At 40.5% G+C, this 19391-nt stretch overlaps 1 protein-coding gene across 2 annotated transcripts in view; it reads left to right on the top strand.

Annotated features, from left to right (window-relative positions):
• The window catches only part of gk (glycerol kinase), an 80873-nt gene that overhangs the window by 51373 nt on the left and 10109 nt on the right, over positions 1 to 19391 (top strand). For both annotated transcript variants that reach the window (XM_034174933.1, XM_034174926.1), the window contains 6 exons: positions 8794 to 8872; positions 10727 to 10823; positions 12890 to 12974; positions 13740 to 13860; positions 15860 to 16003; positions 16081 to 16167. In XM_034174933.1, the coding sequence (XP_034030824.1) occupies positions 8794 to 8872; positions 10727 to 10823; positions 12890 to 12974; positions 13740 to 13860; positions 15860 to 16003; positions 16081 to 16167 (613 nt within the window). The remainder of the gene's footprint in view (positions 1 to 8793; positions 8873 to 10726; positions 10824 to 12889; positions 12975 to 13739; positions 13861 to 15859; positions 16004 to 16080; positions 16168 to 19391) is intronic.

Genomic DNA, 19391 nt, shown 5'->3' with positions numbered 1-19391 from the left:
ATATGAATAAACATCTTTACCAAACAGCAAAACATACTGAGTAAACAACTATGTAATAACGGAGTAAATGGACATCTGTTCTCGTGCAGTGCTGCAGCGCACAGCAGAGTAACAGAAAGTAAATAACAACCGCTAAATGTCACAGTGACCTGTGTTTGCACTGGACGTAATTTTTTCTTGGACCACTGTTTTTCACTTTGGGAAATGTTCCACAAATGGAAGAAATCCACAACCCAAACCACAGTTTCCCAAACATCAGAGTTTGTGCTGTGTTAATGAGCTGAAATTGTTCGATCCACTTGTGACAATCTAGCGGCAATTATTAAATGAGGACCCGGAACATTCCCAAACAGCAGTCTCCACACTCTGTGCAGAGACTGTGAAAATCATTTCTTTTCATCTGATCACAAAACTGAGGTGTCTGACACAATTTGGCTAATATATTAGCAGAGGCTACCTTCTTCTCCTAAATATGTGGCATCTAGGAAGAGGATAAGGAACAAGAATAAAACAACCTTCTTTGTAAGTTATTTATTTTTTACAACCCCAATTCCAATGAAGTTGGGACCTTGTGTAAAATGTAAATAAAAACAGAATTCAGTGATTTGTAAATCCCTTTCAACCTATATTCAATTGAATACACCACAATCAAAGGTGAGACTGTGGGGCAGGTCACCACATACAAATACCTTGGAACTGTAATTGACTCTGGACTGACCTTTGTAGCCAACTGCGAGGAAGTCTTCAAGAAAGGACAGCAGCGCCTGTACTGTCTCAGGAAACTGGCTGTTTTTAATGTTGATCGAACTCTTATATCCTTGTTCTATCGTGCTTTTATTGAGTCCATTTTATCATTTTCTTTAGTGGCTTGTTTTAGGTCATTATCTATGACAAACAGGAACTCTCTAAATAAGATAGTTACATGGGCGAGTAAGCTGACTGGGCAACCACGGCTGAGCCTAGATTCACTGTACATCAGACGGTTACAGCGGCTCGGCTCTAGTATCAGCCAGGATCAACCCCACCCTCTGAACTCTGTTTGTGCTCCTGCCGTCTGCTCAGAGATTTTCTGTTCCAAAATGTAGAACAAAGATTTAAAAACAGTTTTGTTCCTGCAGCAATATCTGTGCTAAACAAAAATCAGCGCCACTAAGAACACTTGACTCTGAACACTTTAAGTCCTGGTTTGTTTTTACTGTTTATTTATTCATGTTGTATGTATGAGTGCATGGTTTGGGGATGCCCCTCTCTTCTGAACTGCAAACCTAATTTACCTACGGGTACGAATAAAGGAACCTGACCTGACAAAGACAAGATATTTAATGTTCAAACTGATAGACTATTGTTTTTGTGCAAATATTTGCTCATTTTGAAATGGAAAACACATTTCAAAAAAGCTGGGACAGTGGTATGTTTACCACTGTGTTGCATCACCTTTCCGTCTAACAACACTCAATAAGCATTTGGGAACTGAGGACACAGTGTCATGATTGGGTATAAAAGGAGCATCCCCACAAGGCTCAGCCATTTACAAGCAAAGAAGGGGCGAGGATCACCACTTTGAACAACTACATGAAAAAAAAATAGTCCAACAGTTTAAGAACATTGTTTCTCAATGTTCAGTTGTAAGGAATTTAGGGATTTCATCATCTACAGTCCAAAATATAATCAGAAGATTCAGAGAATCTGGGGAACTTTCTACACGTAAGCAGAAAGGCCAAAAACCAACATTGAATGACCGTGACCTTCGATTCCTCAGGTGGCACTGCATCTCTTGCTTGCCTCTACTGGTGGTTGGCTCTCACTGCGGTATTGTATCACTTCCTGTTCCGGAGCACAGCGGTGTTTTTCTGTATCTGTTAGCTGTTTAATCTGCGCAGTTAGATTGATCTAGTTATCTAGATTACGATTTGTTTCCCAGTGTAATCTTTACGTGCCTTAACTAAAGCACTCCTTCTGCTGAATCACCTCTAAATTATTTACACATTATTCACTTTGCGTGTTTTTAGGAATCCGCTAGCTTAGCGTAGCTACTAGCTCTTAGCCGATTTAGCATGGCGGCTTCTCCTGTCTCTCCCGCACTTTTCTGCTCTGGGTGTGAAATGTTTAGTTATTCCTCGGCCTCCTTTAGCAGTAATGGTACTTGTAATAAGTGTAGCTTATTCGTAGCTTTGGAGGCCAGGCTGGGCGAATTGGAGACTCGGCTCCGCACCGTGGAAAATTCTACAGCTAGCCAGGCCCCTGTAGTCGGTGCGGACCAAGGTAGCTTAGCAGCCGTTAGTTCCCCCCTGGCAGATCCCGAGCAGCCGGGAAAGCAGGCTGACTGGGTGACTGTGAGGAGGAAGCGTAGCCCTAAACAGAAGCCCCGTGTACACCGTCAACCCGTTCACATCTCTAACCGTTTTTCCCCACTCGACGACACACCCGCCGAGGATCAAACTCTGGTTATTGGCGACTCTGTTTTGAGAAATGTGAAGTTAGCGACACCAGCAACCATAGTCAATTGTCTTCCGGGGGCCAGAGCAGGCGACATTGAAGGAAATTTGAAACTGCTGGTTAAGGCTAAGCGTAAATTTGGTAAGATTGTAATTCACGTCGGCAGTAATGACACCCGGTTACGCCAATCGGAGGTCACTAAAATTAACATTAAATCGGTGTGTAACTTTGCAAAAACAATGTCGGACTCTGTAGTTTTCTCTGGGCCCCTCCCCAATCAGACCGGGAGTGACATGTTTAGCCGCATGTTCTCCTTGAATTGCTGGCTGTCTGAGTGGTGTCCAAAAAATGAGGTGGGCTTCATAGATAATTGGCAAAGCTTCTGGGGAAAACCTGGTCTTGTTAGGAGAGACGGCATCCATCCCACTTTGGATGGAGCAGCTCTCATTTCTAGAAATCTGGCTAATTTTCTTAAATCCTCCAAACCGTGACTATCCAGGGTTGGGACCAGGAAGCAGAGTTGTAGTCTTACACACCTCTCTGCAGCTTCACTCCCCCTGCCATCCCCTCATTACCCCATCCCCGTAGAGACGGTGCCTGCTCCCAGACTACCAATAACCAGCAAAAATCTATTTAAGCATAAAAATTCAAAAAGAAAAAATAATATAGCACCTTCTACTGCACCACAGACTAAAACAGTTAAATGTGGTCTATTAAACATTAGGTCTCTCTCTTCTAAGTCCCTGTTGGTAAATGATATAATAATTGATCAACATATTGATTTATTCTGCCTAACAGAAACCTGGTTACAGCAGGATGAATATGTTAGTTTAAATGAGTCAACACCCCCGAGTCACACTAACTGTCAGAATGCTCGTAGCACGGGCCGGGGCGGTGGATTAGCAGCAATCTTCCATTCCAGCTTATTAATTAATCAAAAACCCAGACAGAGCTTTAATTCATTTGAAAGCTTGTCTCTTAGTCTTGTCCATCCAAATTGGAAGTCCCAAAAACCAGTTTTATTTGTTATTATCTATCGTCCACCTGGTCGTTACTGTGAGTTTCTCTGTGAATTTTCAGACCTTTTGTCTGACTTAGTGCTTAGCTCAGATAAGATAATTATAGTGGGCGATTTTAACATCCACACAGATGCTGAGAATGTCAGCCTCAACACTGCATTTAATCTATTATTAGACTCTATTGGCTTTGCTCAAAAAGTAAATGAGTCCACCCACCACTTTAATCATATCTTAGATCTTGTTCTGACTTATGGTATGGAAATAGAAGACTTAACAGTATTCCCTGAAAACTCCCTTCTGTCTGATCATTTTTTAATAACATTTACATTTACTCTGATGGACTACCCAGCAGTAGGGAATAAGTTTCATTACACTAGAAGTCTTTCAGAAAGCGCTGTAACTAGGTTTAAGGATATGATTCCTTCTTTATGTTCTCTAATGCCATATAACAACACAGTGCAGAATAGCTACCTAAACTCTGTAAGGGAGATAGAGTATCTCGTCAATAGTTTTACATCCTCATTGAAGACAGCTTTGGATGCTGTAGCTCCTCTGAAAAAGAGAGCTTTAAATCAGAAGTGTCTGACTCCATGGTATAACTCTCAAACTCGTAGCTTAAAGCAGATAACCCGTAAGTTGGAGAGGAAATGGCGTCTCACTAATTTAGAAGATCTTCACTTAGCCTGGAAAAAGAGTCTGTTGCTCTATAAAAAAGCCCTCCGTAAAGCTAGGACATCTTTCTACTCATCACTAATTGAAGAAAATAAGAACAACCCCAGGTTTATTTTCAGCACTGTAGCCAGGCTGACAAAGAGTCAGAGCTCTATTGAGCTGAGTATTCCATTAACTTTAACTAGTAATGAGTTCATGACTTTCTTTGCTAACAAAATTTTAACTATTAGAGAAAAAATTACTCATAACCATCCCAAAGACGTATCGTTATCTTTGGCTGCTTTCAGTGATGCCGGTATTTGGTTAGACTCTTTCTCTCCGATTGTTCTGTCTGAGTTATTTTCATTAGTTACTTCATCCAAACCATCAACATGTTTATTAGACCCCATTCCTACCAGGCTGCTCAAGGAAGCCCTACCATTATTTAATGCTTCGATCTTAAATATGATCAATCTATCTTTGTTAGTTGGCTATGTACCACAGGCTTTTAAGGTGGCAGTAATTAAACCATTACTTAAAAAGCCATCACTTGACCCAGCTATCTTAGCTAATTATAGGCCAATCTCCAACCTTCCTTTTCTCTCAAAAATTCTTGAAAGGGTAGTTGTAAAACAGCTAACTGATCATCTGCAGAGGAATGGTCTATTTGAAGAGTTTCAGTCAGGTTTTAGAATTCATCATAGTACAGAAACAGCATTAGTGAAGGTTACAAATGATCTTCTTATGACCTCGGACAGTGGACTCATCTCTGTGCTTGTTCTGTTAGACCTCAGTGCTGCTTTTGATACTGTTGACCATAAAATTTTATTACAGAGATTAGAGCATGCCATAGGTATTAAAGGCACTGCGCTGCGGTGGTTTGAATCATATTTGTCTAATAGATTACAATTTGTTCATGTAAATGGGGAATCTTCTTCACAGACTAAAGTTAATTATGGAGTTCCACAAGGTTCTGTGCTAGGACCAATTTTATTCACTTTATATATGCTTCCCTTAGGCAGTATTATTAGACGGTATTGCTTAAATTTTCATTGTTACGCAGATGATACCCAGCTTTATCTATCCATGAAGCCAGACGACACACACCAATTAGCTAAACTGCAGGATTGTCTTACAGACATAAAGACATGGATGACCTCTAATTTCCTGCTTTTAAACTCAGATAAAACTGAAGTTATTGTACTTGGCCCCACAAATCTTAGAAACATGGTGTCTAACCAGATTCTTACTCTGGATGGCATTACCCTGACCTCTAGTAATACTGTGAGAAATCTTGGAGTCATTTTTGATCAGGATATGTCATTCAAAGCGCATATTAAACAAATATGTAGGACTGCTTTTTTGCATTTACGCAATATCTCTAAAATCAGAAAGGTCTTGTCTCAGAGTGATGCTGAAAAACTAATTCATGCATTTATTTCCTCTAGGCTGGACTATTGTAATTCATTATTATCAGGTTGTCCTAAAAGTTCCCTAAAAAGCCTTCAGTTAATTCAAAATGCTGCAGCTAGAGTGCTGACGGGGACTAGAAGGAGAGAGCATATCTCACCCATATTGGCCTCTCTTCATTGGCTTCCTGTTAATTCTAGAATAGAATTTAAAATTCTTCTTCTTACTTATAAGGTTTTGAATAATCAGGTCCCTTCTTATCTTAGGGACCTCGTAGTACCATATCACCCCAATAGAGCGCTTCGCTCTCAGACTGCAGGCTTACTTGTAGTTCCTAGGGTTTGTAAGAGTAGAATGGGAGGCAGAGCCTTCAGCTTTCAGGCTCCTCTCCTGTGGAACCAGCTCCCAATTCAGATCAGGGAGACAGACACCCTCTCTACTTTTAAGATTAGGCTTAAAACTTTCCTTTTTGCTAAAGCTTATAGTTAGGGCTGGATCAGGTGACCCTGAACCATCCCTTAGTTATGCTGCTATAGACGTAGACTGCTGGGGGGTTCCCATGATGCACTGTTTCTTTCTCTTTTTGCTCTGTATGCACCACTCTGCATTTAATCATTAGTGATCGATCTCTGCTCCCCTCCACAGCATGTCTTTTTCCTGGTTCTCTCCCTCAGCCCCAACCAGTCCCAGCAGAAGACTGCCCCTCCCTGAGCCTGGTTCTGCTAGAGGTTTCTTCCTGTTAAAAGGGAGTTTTTCCTTCCCACTGTAGCCAAGTGCTTGCTCACAGGGGGTCGTTTTGACCGTTGGGGTTTTACATCATTATTGTATGGCCTTGCCTTACAATATAAAGCGCCTTGGGGCAACTGTTTGTTGTGATTTGGCGCTATATAAAAAAAAAATTGATTGAATTGATTGATTGATTAAAAACCGACATCATTGTGTAAAGGATCTTACCGCGTGGGCTCAGGAACACTTCAGAAAACCATTGTCAGTTAACACAGTTCGTTGCTACATCTACAAGTGCAAGTTAAAACTCTACCATGCAAAGCAAAAGCCATACATCAACAACAACCAGAAACACGGCCGCCTTCTCTGGGCCCAAGCTCATTTGAAATGGACAGACGCAAAGTGGAATATTGTGCTGTGGTCTGAGTCCACATTTCAAATTGTTTTTGGAAATCCTGGACGCCGTGTCCTCCAGACAAAAGAGGAAAATGACCATCCAGATTGTTACCAGTGCAAAGTTCAAAAGCCAACATCTGTGATGGTATGGGGGTGTGTTAGTGCCTATAGTATGGGTTCCTGACACATCTGTGATGGCACCATCAATGCTGAAAGGTACATCCAGGTTTTGGAGCAACACATGCTGCAATCCAAGCAACGTCTTTTTCAGGGATGTCTCTCCTTATTTCAGCAAGACAATGCCAAGCCACATTCTGCACATGTTCCAACAGCGTGGCTTCATAGTAAAAGAGTGCGGGTACTAGACTGGCCTGCCTGCAGTCCAGACCTGTCGCCCATTGAAAATGTGTGGCGCATTATGAAGCTCAAAATACGACAACGGAGACCTCGGACTGTTGAACAACTGAAGTCGTACATCAAGCAAGAATGGGAAAGAATTCCACCTACAAAGCTTCAACAATTAGTGTCTTCCATTCACAAATGCTTATTGAGTGTTGTTAGAAGGAAAGGTGATGTAACACAGTAGTAAACATACCATTATCCCATCTTTTTTTGAAACACGTTGCAGGCATCCATTTCAAAATGAGCAAATATTTGCACAAAAACAATAAAGTTTACCAGTTTGAACATTAAACATCTTGTCTTTGTGGTGTATTCAATTGAATATAGGTTGAAGAGGATTTGCAAATTATTGTATTCTGTTTTTATTTACATTTTACACAACGTCCCAACTTCATTGGAATTGGGGTTGTAAATGGAAGGCCACACCTTTGAATAAAAAGAGGTAATTTTTATTCTATGTGGGAGGAAACCTATTTAGACTATGCGAAACAAGGACAGCTCTTTTTTAGAGTCCTGTGCAAAAACTAAAGGTTATCTTTTACCAATGTGCTACAAAAGAGTTTTCAAACATTTAATTGCATTGCACATTTACTTCTATATCATCTATTCAGTGGCTTAAAGAAGCCATTTACTTGTTTTGCAATTGTTACAATAACGAGCTCATAGTGTCTCAATGCTAAAGCAGTGTTTCTGTTGTATATAAATAATGAATAAGTAAATTAAACAATGCACAGTTTTCACATTTTTAGTTGTATTGCACATTCATCTCATGAGTGGCCACTGTTCAGTGGTCTAAACAAGCAGTTTACTCACATTTTGTGTTTAGTATAGTAACATTAAATAGCTCATTAGCTGTGTTTCTTAACACTGTGTGTGCCTTTATAAAGGAATAATGCAGTGATTTAATTCATTTGAGTTGTTGTTGCATGAAGTGGTAAATGTGACTTAGACTCCTGTCGTACTTATATATGTCCACCTACCACAAAGAGGCATTTTTGGACAGGAGCAACTTATACTTTGTTAAATACGATATTTGTGCCTGTTATCCACATAAACACATTAATACCATCTGTTACACAGGGTGTTATTTTTCTGTCTCACATCTCACGGCAATTTGGCACACTGTAGACAGTTCTAATGGCACATGAAATACACTAGAATTTTTATTGTTCATTAAAACCTGGGGTCTTTATGTATCTAATTTCTCTCACAACAGCACTCTGCATCCTCTTTTTTTTTGCCCACATGGTCTCTGTTTTATGTTAAACTTTCTTTGAATATTTTTACATGAGATGAGATATCCACAAAATGAAAAAAATAGAGATGGCAGTCTTTTAGTCAACACATTAGTAGCTGTAGGACTCACACAAACTCACTATGTTGCCTGTTTGTGCGGGTGCACATCTTGCACTGTCCTCATGTCACTGTGGCTTTCGTAGCTGCAACATGTAACCGAGTCGGATTGATTTGATGTGTGGAAGGAGTAGCGCAGATATTACGCAGTTAATTTGTCTGAGGGTAAAATCTGGATCTAGTCAATCTGTGAAGCATCAAGATAAAAGACTGCACACGAACAAGTACAACTGCAAGTCTTCAATACATATTATCGTTATGAGAAGAAGTGCATCATTATAAATTGCACACATTTATTCAATGTTAGATTTACACATTGTCAAATGGGGAACATTAGGAATTATATATTGTGTAGTTTGTCTTTGAGGATTTGTTTTGTTTTGTTTTTTGTTCTTCTTAGGGATCTGTGGCCATTGCCGGAGCTGTTGTTCGTTGGCTGCAGGACAACCTTGGGATCATTGGGTCATTTGAAGAGCTTGGTACGTACCGCTGGACCATATTTCTAAGCATCTTTTTCAGGACTTGATCGAGGTCGTTGTTACAAATTGGCATTACTGCAACAGAGTTGAAATCCCCTCAAAGTGTGTGCTGGTTGAAAGATTAGTATTTTTGTGTCCAGTGATTTGACAAGCTACAATAATCTCATGTGATTGGTCAGTTGTGAAATAATGTCGGTATGCTGTTTGTTTTCGTTCTCCCCCCTCCCCAGGTTCTTACTGAACTTTTTTCATGCCAAAGCCTTCACAGATGAACACCAGACATTAATAACAGAATTGAACAGAACTGGCCCACAACCATCTGTGCATTGTGCCTTTGCAATCATGAAATCACATCAAACGCAACATGACGCCAAAGAGGCGCTCAGCTAATGCCAGGATCTTACAATGTCCACTCAGTATCCTCTCACAAACTGCCACGATTGCAATGGCCACTGTCAAGTATGAAGCTGCACCTGATTTGCGCAGAAGAGTCGCCAAGCCCAGAAGATGCACAAATATGACACAGGCCATGCAGAAACACCTCACAGAGCACCCCATGACTGCTTGACAGGTGCTCAATGACCACTGCGTTTTCACTGCAGCAACAGCAGGTTGAGACATGACTGGAGTGCCGTGAGTTTGGACATGAACTCAGGGGAAAAAAAAAAAAAAAAGACCATCATTTCAGTATCACAGCCAACAGGTGCACAATGATCAGGGCTGTGTGATGTTATTTTCATGAATAAAGTTAATTTTAGAAAGTACAAAATGAGTTCCTTGTCAGCTGAAGTCCACCGAGTTCGTCAGAAAGTTTTGTGCATGTTAAAAACCTTCAGCGGGGATCAGGCGGGGAGCTTTGTCTTAAGCCGCGTTCGCACCATGCGATGGTGGTAAACAGAATCTTTGCAGCAGCAGTTCTGAGCAGCAGAGGGCGCCACTAAGTCAAAAACACTAAATCCTGTAAAATCATACTCACTGGCACCAGCTAAAAGTTGGGATAAACAACAACTTTCTGGTGAAGAATGTGCACAAAAGCTCGCCTTTTAGAATCCCCCACGGAATCAGCAGATCAGACAGTTATGACGAGTAAAAGAGTTGGAACCTGGAAGAAATGCTTCATGGGATAAACTAGCAACAAGAGAATGTTTAAGGGGGAATGTGTAATACTCCATAAGCAGGTAAACAGAGATCACGGACAATAAATAGAAGAGATGTGGGGAGGAAACACGCAGGGCATGACAGTGTGTGCAAAATAGAACTAAACGGAGCATGAGGCGCCTGGCTGCCTACATGCCAGAAGAACCTGGGAGTATGAAGGAAACCATCACGTTGCTCCCAGAAATCAGCCAGATGTACATGCAGTCTGACACCAGTAAGCTGAATACACTTTAGATTTTCTTGTGGTTATTGCAGTTAGAAAACCTCAAAATTAAATTTGAAAGATTGAGAAAAAAGTAATTTGCATATGTGGGAGAAATATTAAGATTGATTTTTGTTTGCTTATTTATGGAGTTTGGGGGGGGGGGGGGGCATTTTGGAGAATGAAGTAGGAAATTGTCAAGACAAATGACATTTGTAATTTGGTGGAGACAGTCTGATCCTTCATAATGGATGTGCTGCTGTTGTGTTTGTGTTTTGTTGTTTGTTTTTTTGGTGCAGTATTATACCCCATTGTCTCAAAATACTGCAACTTTAGTTCTGTCAAATTAAGATGAAATTGTAAGTTTTTTTCTGGCAGTATGAAAACTGTCATAGCACAATGCTTTCTTAAAATATTTTTGACTTTAAGTGTGGAATAGTAGAAAAATTATTTTTCTCCTTCCCTTTCCCCCTTATTTGTGTTTCCCTTTGCAGAGAAGTTGGCTGCATCAGCTGGTACATCGTATGGGTGTTATTTTGTTCCTGCATTTTCGGGTCTTTATGCACCTTATTGGGAGCCCAGCGCAAGAGGGTAATGCCTAAAGACTATGCTATGCACAGTCATCAAATATCTATCTATCCATCCATCCATCGTTTTATTACTTGAGTTGCTGCCTCAGCATGTTGGAGTTGAAAGCAAATAATGAATATAACCTGAAAGTTTATAGATTGAGGTCATGAATTTAAGGGTGTAAATTGTGATTGTAAATTAATTTACATCCAGCTTTTGTATATGGCGCACGCCACAATATTTTTCTTTTTCTGTAAGGATCCAAATGCAGTTTGACAGTTGTTTATTCAACTACATTACGAATAATGTAAGTTTGCCAGTGAAGTGACCTGCCGTTCTTCATAAAAAAAGAATGCAAACCTGTCAGAAGAAAATACTGCAGGTAGCAAAATTAACCTTTTGGTATATGAAGGTATTGTTGACATCAGGATCACCAAAAGGGCCAGATCACAGATAATAAATGTGATGGGTGACTGAGTAGATTCCTATTACAATAAACTCACTTTTTATCCCACCCAGTATGAAATACGGGGATATATCGATCAGCATGCCCGTTCGTCTGTGTTCAATGGTTAGCGTGATATCTCAAGAACCAGTTGCTCAGTTTCATTCATATGTGGCATAAGAGTGTACTTGGGTGATCCCCCGATACTTTGTATTACTGATTTGTGGTGAGCGGGGAATATGTCATCTCCTGATGACTCTTGTTTCATTAGTTGACCGGATCAAGAACACCCTCCTGAATTTAGTCGCGTCAAAGTCAGCAACTGAGAACACTTTACCAGAATTAATATAAAGGTGTTTACAGAAAACCAAAGCTGAAGTGATTTTTTTTATTTATTTATTTTGGATGAGGGGGGTTCTATGTATCTGGAACAACAATAGTAAAGGAGGAACAATGTCTTCCAGAAATATGAAAGACTGGTGAAGGGAAGGAAATGCTTGTGATCAGAAACGTATCACTTCATCTGTTAAACATGGTGGATGGTGTTACAGTGTAGTATTTATCTGCCGTTTCAAAGGGTACCCAAGATGTAGATGCTACGCTGCCGCCTAGTGAGTAAACATTTGCTTGTCACCACAATGCATTCTTGGAAAAGGTTGACATGAGCTGCTGTGTGTGATCATGTCACTCTACATTATCTGGTGTGAGTTTAAGGTGATTTATTGTTGGTAATGGTTCCCAGACAGCATAGCTTTCTTCTGTGACGCTGCAGAATGTGCATCACATACAAGCAAGCTGAAGAAGCTGGATGTTTAGCTGTGGATGTCGAGTGTCACCTTCTCTGTTAATGTTCAGACTCGTGATCACGCTGCCCAAGATCCTCATATCTGCCCTCTGCCTGTTCTACAAATGCGAATAACTTTCTTGTTTTTGTTGCCCGCATGTAGTCCTTTCCTTGATAGTTGTTTCCTGGTTAACAGTACACTGATTATGATACATGTTGGATTTTGTGTGTTGACTAGTTGCCTGGATGAGATGCAGATTTTTGCTCACTAGGTGGTAACACATATAACTTAGGCAGCCTGTATCATTTGACATTTCAGTCAGTTCAATGTTGTTCAACATTGTTTTCAGTGTCAATGAAACTTGGCACCTCTTACCACCTGAAAGATGTCAGTCAATTTTGGTTTCATTGTGACATTACTTTTTTTAACATAATGTAAAGAGATATTTTTGACATTTGCTGTTACTTGAAATTACAAACTAAAAGCAGCCAGATGAAATCTAAAGTGCTGACTGCATTCACCATGGAGAGGAGTAAAGTCCTAAACCTTACTGTAGTAGTAATAAAAGAACTTGTCAGATAAATGCCTATTTATGTTCAAATCAGTTTTGAAAAAAGGTGAATGTTTTGCAGCAGATTATACATATGGTGGCGCTCAATGGGTATTTTTAAGGGATCAACAAGTAAGTATGAAGAAACGCTCAAAATTTTGATATCCTCCACATTTCTTTGGCTTCAGTTCCAATGTGCTGTGGTTGCTAAAGTATCAATAACTATCAGATTTGTGTAGTCTGGAGCAGGAGCTGTGTTTATCTTCATGACACAGTAATATCTAACCTCAGTCTTTGTATGTTACAGGCTCATTTGTGGGTTAACTCAGTTCACTAATAAGAGTCATCTGGCTTTTGCCGCACTGGAAGCTGTTTGTTTCCAGATGCGAGAGGTAAACCTTCTCTCTTCACTTATCAGAAGTGTTTTACTGTGGCATTAGTTTCAGTTTCTTGACACCTATAACATGTCTTGGGTCTTGAGTTTTGTTTAACAAGCAACATACGTGCTCTGGCACATCAAGACCATACTCTGTAGCTTTGAAATATGAAATTCATACATTCACTTGGGTTTTCATATATGTCAGTCCCTGAGGGGATGTTTGTTTCGAATTAGTTAGTGACGTATTGAAACCCTATTTAGCACAGCTTGTGATTCCTTCCTCTTCACATGGAGCCCAGAACAAATCTTCAATCAGGTTTTGAAACATTTGTGGTTACCACTGTTGCCTCACAACAAGAAGGCTCTAGGTTTTCTTCCAGCCTGGTCTTGTCTATGAAACACATTGTATGTTCCTTTAGTTTGGTGAGTTGCAGGATTGTTGCATTTGTTGTTTTTGCGTTATTGTCAACACAAGATGGTTGGGATGGAATGGACTCAGTCACACACTCATCTACAATTTTGCTATGTTGTTACGAGCACAAGAAAAATAGCCTCTAAAATTTTGCCAGCCAGTGATTTATATACTTTATTCCTGTGCTGCGTTTGTGATGTATGTGTTTCTATTACTGTCAAACACAAAGAGTAAGTAATTTGTTGTAGGTCAGTTTTTCCTCCTAAAAGTGTTTTTTCCAGACCTGATAATTTTTCTGAAAGTCTCCATTTTTTGATAGGCTCATGTGATTATTAATGTGATTATTTTGCTTGTTTTTGGATCCAGATACTGGATGCCATGGACCAGGATAGTGGCATCCCACTAACTCACCTGCAGGTTGACGGAGGAATGACAGCCTGCAGGCTGTTGATGCAGTTGCAGGCCGACATACTCTGTATTCCAGTTGGTAAGATTTTGATTCATTTTTATAGAATAGGAAGTCATTGGAGAGCACGGTCAGGAAACGTAGTGCAGCGATTCATTGATTCTTTGATGTGATCACATCTGTGCATTTCATGTCCACAGCGGTTATGAACATCTGAGATTTGCGGGTTTAAACAGCGTGCTGTGCAGACCTGTAGATTCACCTCTCAACACCTTAGCTGTGCTTTTCTGACCTATTAATGGTTTCTGTAAGCTGTTGTGTTGCTGCTGTCCTATTGCTGGTCTCTTTTGGCGTTATACAGCTTATGCAGTAAAGCTACAACATGTACAGTGAGGAAAATAAGTATTTGAACACCCTGCAATTTTGCAAGTTCTCCCACTTAGAAATCATGGAGGGGTCTGAAATTTTCATCTTAGGTGCATGTCCACTGTGAGAGACAATCTAAAAAAAAAAAAAAAAAAATCCAGAAATCACACTATGATTTTTTAAAATTTATTTGTATGTTACTGCTGCAAATAAGTATTTGAACACCTGTGAAAATCAATGTTAATATTTGGTACAGTAGCCTTTGTTTGCAGTTACAGACGTTAAACGTTTCCTGTAATTTTTCACCAGGTTTGCACACACCGCAGCAGGGATTTTGGTCCACTCCTCCATACAGATCTTCTCTAGATCTTTCAGGTTTGGAGTTTCAGCTCCCTCCAAAGATTTTCTATTGAGTTCAGGTCTGGAGACTGGCCAGGCCACTCCAGGACCTTGAAATGCTTCTTACGGAGCCCCTCCTTAGTTGCACTGGCTGTGTGTTTGGAGTCATTGTCATGCTGGAAGACCCAGCCATGACCCATCTTCAATGCTTTTACTGAGGGAAGGAGGTTGTTTGCCTAAATCTCACAATACATGACCCCATCCATCCTCCCTTCAATACGGTGCAGTCGTTCTGTCCCCTTTGCAGAAGAGCACCCCCAGAATATGATGTTTCCACCCCCATGCTTCACGGTTGGGATGGTTTTCTTGGGGTCGTTCTCATCCTCTAAACATGGTAAGTGGAGTTGATTCCAAAAAGCTGTATTCTGGTCTCATCTGATCACATGACCTTCTCTCATGCCTCCTCTGGATCATCCAGATAGTAAATGGTGAACTTCAAACGGGCCTGGACATGTGCTGGCTTGAGCAGGGGGACAGGGCTGCTCTGCAGGATTTTAAACCATGACAGCATCATGTGTTACTAATGTAATCTTTGTGCCTGTGCTCCCAGCTCTCTTCAGGTCATTGACCAGGTCCTCCTGTGTAGTTCTGGACTTTCTCAGAATCATCCTTACCCCACAAAGTGAGATCTTGCATGGAATCCCAGACTGAGGGAGATTGACAGTCATCTTGTGTTTCTTCCACTTTCTAATAAATAATCATAACAGTTGTTGTCTTCTACCAAGCTGCTTGCCTGTTGTCCTGTAGTCCATCCCAGCCTTGTGCAGGTCTACAGTTTTGTCCCTGGTGTCCTTAAACAGCTCTTTGGTCTTCGCTATGGTGGACAGGTTGGAGTGTGATTGATTGAGTGTGTGAACAGGTGTCTTTTATACAGGTAACAAGTTCAAACAGGTGCAATTAATACAGGTAAAGAGTGCAGAATAAGAGGGCTTCTTAAAGAAAAATTAACAGGTCTGAGAGCCAGAACTCTTGCTAGTTGGCAGGTGTTCAAATACTTATTTGCCGCAGTAATGTACAAACAAATTAAAAAAAAAATCATACATTGTGATTTCCTGATTTTTTTTTTTTTTTTTTTTTTTTTTTTGATTATGTCACAGTGGACGTGCACCTAAGATGAAAATTTCAGACCCCTCCATGATTTCTAAGTGGGAGAACTTGAAAAACCGCAGGGTGTTCAAATACTTATTTTCCTCACTGTATATCTAAAATGGACTGTTTCCAGATTTATTCAAGGCCCCTGCTTTTCAAATGTTTCATTACTAAAGGTAATGGATGATGTACATCAATGAAATAATCATGTTTAATTGTGTTTTAGTGAAGCCCACCATGCCTGAGACCACAGCTCTTGGGGCAGCAATGGCAGCAGGTGCAGCAGCGGGGGTGAGTGTATGGAGTCTACAACCAGAAGACCTGAGCGAGGTCACCTCAGAGAAGTTTGAGCCCCAGATTAACCCAGAAGGTAAAGGTCATTGCACTTATCAGGCAAAATTTTCTCCCAGTCACTGTGGACTAATGGGCGTTTATTGTGCTCGGCAGAGAGCGAGTTTCGGTACGCACGATGGAAAAAGGCAGTTCAGAAATCTATGAACTGGGAAACAACAGAGCCTGTTCACAATGGAAACGGTAGGTAGGAGGGTTCACCCTCCCATTGTAGTGAGTGGAATTCAGTCATGTCATCACTGTTGTCTGTGGACATGAGCAGTGCAGCTCGCTGAAATGTCAGTGAATTATGGAAACAGATACGCACGTGTGTATAATCATACTGTGCAGAGGTGTGCCGTGTATTCTGTGTACAGTTCTGTGTATAAACAGATTTTTTTGGCTCTTCAAGGCAGAGCTTGACTATTTTGCTAATTCTGGTATTTCAACACAAAGGATTACCACAACCCAGGGATGTATAGTACACTGGTGTCAGATGTCACTGGTGTGATGGTACACCATGATATGGATTGCGCAGTACTGTCAACACTGAGAAATAAGACTAGTGAGAGCCTTCTGCAGTACTAATGGCCAATTGAGGTCTCATGAAGGATTTGGCCTCGTCTGTTTTTTAAGTTCTTTAAATGGCAGTGCCTGTTCAAATAATAATACAACCCGTGGCAAAAATTATGGAATCACCAAATACAAACATGGGAAGGTTGTTAAAGGCAAACATACTGGTAGACCAAGGAAGACATCAAAGCGTCAAGACAGAAAACTTAAAGCAATATGTCTCCAAAATCGAAAATGCACAACAAAACAAATGAGGAACGAATGGGAGGAAACTGGAGTCAACGTCTGTGACCAAACTGTAAGAAACCGCCTAAAGGAAATGGGATTTACATACAGAAAAGCTAAACGAAATCCATCATTAACACCTAAACAGAATAAAACAAGGTTACAGTGGGCTAAGGAAAAGCAATTGTGGACTGTGGATGACTGGATGAAAGTCATATTCAGTGATGAATCTCGAATCTGCATTGGGCAAGGTGATGATGCTGGAACTTTTGTTTGGTGCCATTCCAATGAGATTTTTAAAGATGACTGCCTGAAGAGAACATGTAAATTTCCACAGTCATTGATGATATGGGGCTGCATGTCAGGTAAAGGCACTGGGGAGATGGCTGTCATTACATCATCAATAAATGCACAAGTTTACGTTGATATTTTGGACACTTTTCTTATCCCATCAGTTGAAAGGATGTTTGGGGATGATGAAATCATTTTTCAAGATGATAATGCATCTTGTCATAGAGCAAAAACTGTGAAAACATTCCTTGCAAAAAGACACATAGGGTCAATGTCATGGCCTGCAAATAGTCCGGATCTTAATCCAATTAAAAATCTTTGGTGGAAGTTGAAGAAAATGGTCCATGACAAGGCTCCAACCTGCAAAACTGATCTGGCAACAGCAATCAGAGAAAGTTGGAGCCAGATTGATGAAGAGTACTGTTTGTCACTCATTAAGTCCATGCCTCAGAGACTGCAAGCTGTTATAAAAGCCAGAGGTGGTGCAACAAAATACTAGTGATGTGTTGGAGCGTTCTTTTGTTTTTCATGATTCCATAATTTTTTCCTCAGAATAGAGTGATTCCATATTTTTTTTCCCTCTGCTTGGTCTAAAAAGTAACCGTTACTGACTGCCACAATTTTTTTTCCTGATTTCTTATAGTGTTTCTTAAAGCCAGAAAGTTGCCATTTGAAATGACTTTAGTTTTGTGTCATGTCTGTGATCTGCTTTTTTTCTACAAAATTAAACAACTGAATGAACATCCTCCGAGGCCAGTGATTCCATAATTTTTGCCAGGGGTTGTAATAAACGTTTGAAGGAAGTTAGGTTTGCTCTTTAACGTCCTGTATCATCATGTTGCCTGTGAAAAACAATGTCACAAAGACATTCCACGTCCATGTACAAACAGCATAGCAGCCGTTTTAACCTGCATGTCAGCTGTTTTTTTTTCTTCAACATTAATTCTCTTTAAAAAGTTCCTTATAGGGATTGACAGTTTTATGACATTTGGGAGACTCTATAAGCTTAATACTGCTTATATATTGTTCAAATTTAACCAGAAGCCCATGTAAAATGCGGGTCCTTTTCAATACTCTGCATTAATGAATATGAATGATCAGACAGATAGATGTGAGCAGATCTGAAACAGCGGTGCTCCGTGTTAAAACGGCTGCGTGCGCACACACACACACTCAAAGTAAAACAAAAATTTTACTTAACTTGAAAGCTCCTTTGAAAGGAACACAAAGCAAAAGATGAAAAAAACAACATGCCACTCACCCTTTTGTATAGATTTCCAAATAAAAAGTCCACAACATCAAAGAAGCACACACTGCACATGCACACGATCGCTAGCCAAGGCAAGGGTCCACTAGTCCTCACTGGGATTGACAGCCAAACATCATTTTCAAGTTTCACTAGTCATCAGGTACGGATAGCCAGCCAGAGAATAATGTCCAGGTCCACTTGATATCAGGTTCTGATCAAGCACGCTTAATGTTTCTTCCTGTTAAAAGGGAGTTTTTCCTTCCCACTGTAGCCAAGTGCTTGCTCACAGGGGGTCGTTTTGACCGTTGGGGTTTTACATAATTATTGTATGGCCTTGCCTTACAATATAAAGCGCCTTGGGGCAACTGTTTGTTGTGATTTGGCGCTATATAAAAAAAAAAAAATTAGAATTAGAATGTCAAATCCCAGCTCTGCCTTCTGTTGAAATTCTGTCGTGATTGTGGCACATTATATAGAGAGTCCATTATCTCCTGAAAATAGCGTCTGAGTTTTGCCAATATGAGACATACATCTGCGTGTCCAGGCAGTCTGTAAATACAGCGTGGCGGAGACAGTCACGTCCATGTTCACAGCAGCAGTAAACCAGCATCCTGTGACAAACACAGCATCACGACACTAAGTTCCAAAATCTGACAGACTCTGACAAAGTTAAGAGTTTCAGGGTGACGCGTGTCCTCTCCTCTGTAAATCTGAGCCATCACTTTTAAATAAAAGCTCAGAGGTTTAGTTTTCGGAAGGAGCAGCTTTGTTTCACTCTGTCTGTCAGTCATTGGGATGTTTCTGCTCATTCTAAAATGTACGTCACACGCCGAGAAATGCTGAGACTTGCCAAGTGCGAAGTTTTCTGGAAATGCACCTGATAACTCACTCAGTGAGTGCAATAAAAAGCATCAGAGACCACTTATTATGAGGGCATGTGCGTGGAGAGACTTACAATCAAATACTTTGTGTTGCTAAAGCCCCTTTCACACCATGGCCACCGTAGGGTTGCGTATTGCGGCGTACTGACTACACAGCTCTATGCCGAGTTTAAAGATGTGTACGCTGAGTTTTTGCTCCCCTAAGCAGC

The sequence above is a fragment of the Thalassophryne amazonica genome, chromosome 1, assembly GCF_902500255.1.
Source record: "Thalassophryne amazonica chromosome 1, fThaAma1.1, whole genome shotgun sequence".
Classification (NCBI taxonomy): Eukaryota; Metazoa; Chordata; class Actinopteri; order Batrachoidiformes; family Batrachoididae; genus Thalassophryne; species Thalassophryne amazonica.
The sequence above is the reverse complement of the archived record's forward strand: the minus strand, read 5'-3'. Positions and strand labels throughout refer to the sequence as shown.